General features: G+C 46.7%; 1 protein-coding gene across 1 annotated transcript; it reads left to right on the plus strand.

Annotated features, from left to right (window-relative positions):
• Positions 1-4,676: 4,676 nt before the first annotated feature.
• On the plus strand, positions 4,677-7,148 carry LOC124694621. Its single transcript, XM_047227586.1, has 2 exons — positions 4,677-4,971; positions 6,241-7,148. Exons 1-2 carry the CDS (start codon positions 4,677-4,679, stop codon positions 7,146-7,148), a joined length of 1,203 nt encoding a protein of 400 aa, XP_047083542.1.

The following is a 7,148-nucleotide window of genomic DNA, read 5'->3' on the forward strand; positions in this document are numbered from 1 at the left end:
GTCACCTCACCCTAATGGCAGTGATGAATGTATCTCGTCGAGTTAAGAGATCCAAACGAACAACCATGAAATCCTTGCTATCGGGAGCAAGGGAAAAACAAGCCTTGATGTCTTAGATTTGTCTAGATGCATCCAAATTTAGACAAATCTAAGGCATCCTTTATGGGACGGGGGAGTAGATTTTTAGGGTTGGGATATTTAGAGTTTCCGGTAGGGATTACCTTACTCCGTCGGGTGATAGCTGTGGCGGCGTGCAGAGGGCGGGGTACTGGCAGAGGGGCGGAGTGGGGTGCCGTCGAGGAGGATGAGACGAAGGGTCCTAGTCCAGAATTCTTCAAAGAAAGCGAAATTGTAGACTAGTCCTTCGATGTTACATACAGGACCCCAGATCAGAAAACAAAGGTTGCAATTGTTGGGATACTCCCAGTCCAGGATTCTTAAAGAATCCTTGCATCTTACATACAGGATCCTCGATCAGAAAACAAAGGTTGCAATTCGGTCATGCAACGGAAAGTGGTGTTGCGACTCAGATGTGGCGTTTAGAGCAGCCACAATGTGGGACCCTGTAGTCAGATAGATGGTCAACGATCAGTGGCGGAGGAGCGGGCGGTCGACTGAGGACAGGTGCAGTGGTAGCCTGGTCGGCGACGGCGAGGAGAGGGACGTCGCCCACAGGGTGGAACCGCAGCCACGGCGTAATGTGGTAATACACCTACCTGTTGCTGGAGATGGAGATGCTAAGAGCATCTACAGCCGTGGCTCCCCAAAGAGATTTAAGGTGTGTTGGACAAAATTTCAACCCTCCTTCCGTCCTGCTGTCCAGCGTCCCAAGCCCGTCTCCGATCAACATAGGACGCTCCGGAGACGCCGGACATAAAGAGAAGTGAGGAGGAGAGTGGCTGGTCCGACGCGTCATCGGCACACGAAAAAGTTTGGAGGGATGGGGGACACGGCTAGGGAGCAACATCCCCTAAACGCGGCACGAAGAAAACACGTCCCCCAACACTCGATTCGGTGCCGTTTGGGGAAACTTTGGGGGACGGGCGGCTGCAGATGCTAAGGCCTTCCAGAGCGGTATGCGCGCCCATATCCTTGGTTAGGCCATCTTCAACGCAGTGACCCATCACGCACACGCGAGTCCGGATGGGTCGCATCGGACAAAATCGCCGCCCAACGCCGTGATCCATCCCAAAAGCGGATAGCCGCGGTGTCCGGGACGATGCAAATCCGGCCCAAATCTGGGACAGCTTTGTGTGGCCGCAAATGGCACACAGTGTCCTCCCGCGTCCGCCTGCTCGCCTTCCTGGGCCCATCTGTCGGTGGGTGAGCGGGCGTCTTATTTAACGTGGACTGGGGTCCCTATCCAGTCCACTTCCCCACTCCCACTCCCAACTCCCCACGCACGCTCGCATTCGCCGCCATGGCCCCAAAGCGACCGTTCGCTCCCGGCGCCAACGACGACGAGGCCGGCAGCAGCCGGTAGAACGCGCCAGCGAGGAAGGCTGCCCGCCACCACGGCGAGCTCTACATCCACGACGTGGGCCAAGTGTCTGCGGCAGTGGCGCAACCCGCGCTAGTGCCGAAGCCCGACGAGGACGATGACCCCGAGATGTGCGCCGCTCTGGCGGCGTCCCTCGAGGTCCACGAACTCGAGGAGGCTGCCAAGTGGCCGCATCTCGCGGAGGTGAGCACCTCCGCGCTGGAGGAGGCGGCCAGGTAGGCGACCGAGGATGCCGACGCTTGGGCGTTGCAGGAGAAGGCCAGGCGCCATGCGGAGCTGCGGGCGGCCAGCCCTTCGGACCCACGGTCAGCCTGGGAAGAGGCCTAGTGGTCGCCGTGGCCGGAGGTCCCCGGCTCGCTCGAGCCACAACAGCGCGTCGCCCCCCGGGGCATCATCGACGCCCACGCGAAGGAGGACGGCGACAACGTCAACTGGCACTAGGCGGCGCGCCGGCGGCCACCTCGTCGACCTGAAACCCTAGCTAGGGTTTCATTATCTTTTTTAGTTATTAAAGCCCATATAGGGCTTTATTTTGTAAATTTTCCAATAGGGCATATATTTAAATGAACTATGTTTTAACTTTAATTGTTTTTATTTATTTTTTGTGGTCTTTTAAATTTTGCGCTGCGTCCGCGCGGTGGGCGCACTGACGACCCAAATGGACTAGCGAACGCGGGGTGTTGTCCATATTCCCGCGCGGCCACCTAAATAATCCAAACTGGATGACCTAACACGTCCCATTAGGATGTCCACGTTGGAGATGCCCTTGATCATGCAGATGTCGCTGGCGCACTTGTTGGCAGGCGGCAGTGCGTGGGCGTCCGATACCGTCACGTTGGTGGGTCTATGGTTACGCTGCTCCTCGTCAACAGCTGCAGAGGGCATCAGGCACGCTGGCGGCCGACTGTTCAAGCTTCAGAACCAATCTGCTCTGACTACTGGCCGGGATAGAGAAAATGAGTTAGTTTAGCTTTGTGCACCAAAGGTTTTCCCTTTCGCGTTAAAATCCCATGAGATCCAACTGTTGCTAGCTCCTCTTCATTCAGCACTAATGACAAAGGAAATACAACCATAGTGAATACATCAATATATTCCATTCATCCCAGAAATACATGTCATTTTAAAATAGAACTTTATGTTGGTCGAAACCTAAAAGATGAAAATATTGTAAAAAAACACAACTCCCCACTCTAACCCTTAGTATAATAATACTTCAATAGTCCATGCTAGTTTGATATGGTGGGATTGATGAGAGAGGCGGACCCAAAATTTTGTTGAAGCCTTGCCGGGCAATTAGAGTTCATCTTGCCGACACTTGCGATTCGAAGATGCGACATGCGGTTGGACGCTCGAGGTCTCACAACTGATGCGGGATAGACGACGGAGGTGATGCCTTGAGAAGAGATTTCACTGGACTTGGTATTATTGCAAAGTGGAGTCCCTAAGCATTCGTGGGGTATGTCAAAAGATAGGCCAACAGAAGAACACCTCACAAAAGCGGTTAGAGAGGAGAAATAGAGGGGAGGACTTAATCTAGCGACGGCGGCCATCATGATGAGGCAAGATGGTGCACACATACATATGCAAGGTCATGACTGAGTATAAAGAAAAATATCTAATTACTAGTGGACAAAGCAAGAGATTACGGAATTTGAAGAGGTCGAAGAGGTCATAGATGAACAAGATTCGGCTTTTTGACATTGTGGATGGAAAGAAAGAGATATGTTTATGGTTGGAAGAAAAGATAAATAATTAATTTTTAGTAAGAAACCCATAAAATTGCCTTATTTTATTTTCCAAGGGATGACCTCTTAATTAAGAGAAGGCAGTCTTTTTTTCTTGTTCCTTTCTTCTCCAACTAGGTAAAAATCCTACTTGGCTAGACTAAGGGAAGGCTGACGTCACCCCATCTTACCAATCGTAAGCACACAATGTATGATCAAAGGGACGTCATAGGCATCAGTGGGTTGATAGCTGGGCTAAAATCAGTCGTCCTTCCCACAGTTCGATCCAGATCTGACGTTCGGAATCAGGTGCAACGACACGTTTGCACTTTGACCCACAGTTTTTTCAAAATCAACCCGCAATCCTAAGGTTTCCTACTCAAACTGAAAGGGCATGTTCCTTCGGCCCTAACCTTCCGCATATTTACAACGGAAATGCCACCCTTGGACAGATTTGAGTGATATCAAGTATTGCTACAAAATCTATCGCTCAACGTACAAATAAAATACACTATTACAACAAAACCTCACAACAAAATTTCAAAAAAGGCAATGCTACAAACAAATGTTAACACAACAATATTTTTGCTCTAGATTGATTACAACAAAAATCGCCATCAATTTTAACAAAAGTCACAAATATTTACAACAAAAACAATGTGTCACCAATAAATTAAAATTGGTTAAGGAATAATATTTTGCTCCAAATTCATTTGCAACAAAATAATCGTCTATTTTAACAATAATTACAACAATAAAAATCACTAGGTTATTAGGAACAAATGATCAACAACTTAACCAAACCAAAATGTTGGGGGTTTACAATAATAGTCAACAACAATTACATAAAAAATGTTCAATATTTACAACAATAGTCTAACAAATGAATTTCAACTCAGAAATTACAACATTAGCAATTTCTCTGCCAGAAACGACCGTAACAAAAAAAATTAGTAGTTTACCACAAAATTATATTTACAAGAATATTAGCTTTTTACAACAATTGTTAACTAAGTCACCAAAATTTTAGTTGCTAATTTGTTAGCTATTTACAGTTTTGCTACAAATAAAAGCTCGTGTAGATGATGGATCATGGTTTCTATGTGTCTTGTGTGCTGTGCCAGAGCATGTGGATGAATAGGTGATGGACCATGCAGACGAACAGATGATGGACCAGATTCCAGGCAAGTCATTGAGTCGCGGGCCAGCAGCCAAGGCGGAACCGAACGATCGATCGTTTTTCCTCCATCAGTGACCCGATGAGAAGCGTTTTCCACGACCAAAGAACGAACGGGGAATTTTTTTATCAGCAAGATGAGTTATTTCACGAGATCAGGGAAGAGAATGATAACCCGACCAGATCTCGTCGTGGCTGGAAGCTGGATACAAGTATACAACCACACCAATTGGAGGGAGCAATCAAACCGGCCCAACCAAACTAATCGACTAGAATGGAGAGCGGCGGCGGCGACCCACAAGCGGGCCCGTCAGCTACCCCTCCGCGTAGCAGAACAGCATCGTGCGACAACGGGTCTCCGAGCGACGAGAAGAGGAGAAGGACGGAGAGCGGCGCCGCCGCATCGTCGACGGCTCCTCCACGGAGCAGGGTGGTCTACGGGCCCGACGGGTTTCCCGCGGACGGCGTAACACGTGCCGTCCTCCTCCACGACTGCAAACATAGCGATGGATCCATCTACACGGTCGATTACTGGAGTAAAGTCTATCGTCTCGGTGATACCAGAGAGAGTAAGCGCACTACAGTCTTCCCGTCTTAATTGTTTAAAAACTTGCTAGCTTGCCCTAAGTAGTTTCTTTCCATACCAAAATTCATTAAAAATATGTGTATTTCATCCTGAAACAAACTCATAAATGGTTAACTGTCTCGTTCTCAGGGATTGTCTCAAGCCATCAATTTCTTACTATGAAAGTAGCCACAGGAGTTTGTCCACACTTGCTGTAATCTGGGCTTACTACAAGGAGTTTTTACCCAAAACTCCCGTACTTCAGTTTCATCTATGCCATCCTAAATATACATAAGTAACGCAATAGCACTTTATGCTCCGGAAAGTATCATTTGCTCCTGAGCACTAGTGCTCTCGTCGTTCAAATAAATTTAAAATCATGGTTTATAAGTTTTAAAAATAATCTGAAAATAATTCTGCGCATAGTTAGTGTTGTATCCCACAAGCATGTAAAATCGTGACTTAAAATTCTTTGTATTGTGGGCTACACAAAAATGACAAATCTGATAAAATTTGGGGATTTGAAACATACTTCTACAGATCTACATTTTTGTTATTTTTTTACAGCTCAGAATACAAAGTATTTGGAATTGATATTTTACACGTTTGTGGGATAATTCATGAACTACATCCGAATATTTTTTTCATTATTTTTTAAGACTCACAGATATGGTTTTGAATTTTTTGAACTAACCAGGAGCACTGGAGCTCGGGAGCACGAAATCTGCGTTCTTTATGCTCCTCTTTTCTTCTTCATTTTTGAATCACTAAAAGTATTGTCAACCGAAGCATATCTTCACAAGAAAGAACAATTTTAAAGGCATAAATCACATGGATGATTGATGATGCCATTGATAATTTGTTTGGACCATGCAAATTTTGATCCATCAGTGGTATCCAGAAGATTGCTTCAAACTTTCAAAGTCCTCACTTAATTACTGACTGCTTTTGACTACCAGAAACTGCCATGTGTATGTGGGGTGTCTCCCTTCTAGCCAAAGTTATATTGTCCTACTTGAGTTGACATATGTTATTTGTTTTTTGATTCCATTTTCAAGAAAACACTAGTTATTATGTAATCAGTTACAAAAATATTAATGTAGGATGTATAGATTTCCTAACAGCCTCTTTTGGACCTAACCATGAGCCCTAAATCATGATTTGTACTGTGCTTGTACCTGTGTATCCTCTTTTGCCTTCTTCTGATCAGAATCTGGCATAACAATTTTAATCATCTACTGCATGTACAATGTTGGTATTGCTGCTCGATTAGCTTGTGTGGAGCCAATGATGATGACAGACACATGGACCTCTTGCTCTCCGGATTGGCGGGCTTGTGAAAGGCATGATAGTTGCACCATGATGCAGATATTCTCGCTGAAGCTACCTTACACTTCTGTTTCTATCCGTGGCCCAGTTCAGTTGTATGGATACATGGCTGTCCGGGATCTCCTGAACCCTTTCCGAAATTACGTCTTCAATCGCAGCAGGGACGATCCTTTCACCGTGGAACAGGAGGATGGGTTCATACAGATGTCTGGCCCCAAGAGAGGCATCAGAATGGAGGGCTATGTGCTACTTGAGTACGACATGAAGATCAAGATGGGAGGTGAAGAAAGGGATGATTTACAGCTAATCGATGGTGTTGCCTACTTCAACAACCTAACCATAATGAATGCTAGTGAGCACAAGCAACGGATCGATGGTGATTGCGGTGCAGTGGACATTATGCTCTCGCTCCTTCGCTGTGCAGTGGAGGCCACGGTGCAGGTCGGGATATCAGATTTAGAGCATGGCAGCGGCTTAAGCCTGCGTCTAACGGCATCATATATCAGCTCACGGTTTGTTTTGCGTGAAGGAATCCGGCTGGCTGATGGTGTTGTTGATCCCGAGACATGTGAGCTGAACAAGTATGTGGTTGCTGTGCCATGGAAGGTTAAATTGGGTCTTAAGTTGCTGGTCAGTCAGATTGGTGGCTCGGACCATTCCGTTATTGATAAATTCTTTCTCTGCTCCCCGCACAAGCATGGACACCAGAAACTTGTTTTCAAGCTTGGCCTCGCCACCGTAAAGGTGAAGGTGACTTGGTCGACTCTGGACATACCGCGCAGCCTTCTTGGACCGGACTGCTATATGTATGACTTTGAGGCTGCTCGAGATCTAGGCTTATTAAACGTATGA

The sequence above is a fragment of the Lolium rigidum genome, chromosome 3 (assembly GCF_022539505.1).
Source record: "Lolium rigidum isolate FL_2022 chromosome 3, APGP_CSIRO_Lrig_0.1, whole genome shotgun sequence".
Taxonomy (NCBI): Eukaryota; Viridiplantae; Streptophyta; class Magnoliopsida; order Poales; family Poaceae; genus Lolium; species Lolium rigidum.

Coding starts and splice junctions, on each gene's coding strand:
- LOC124694621 (XM_047227586.1), top strand. CDS start 4,677: ATGGAGAGCGGCGGCGGCGACCCACAAGCGGGCCCGTCAGCTACCCCT. Junction 4,972..6,240: donor TCTCGGTGATACCAGAGAGA/GTAAGCGCACTA, acceptor CTGCTCGATTAG/CTTGTGTGGAGCCAATGATG.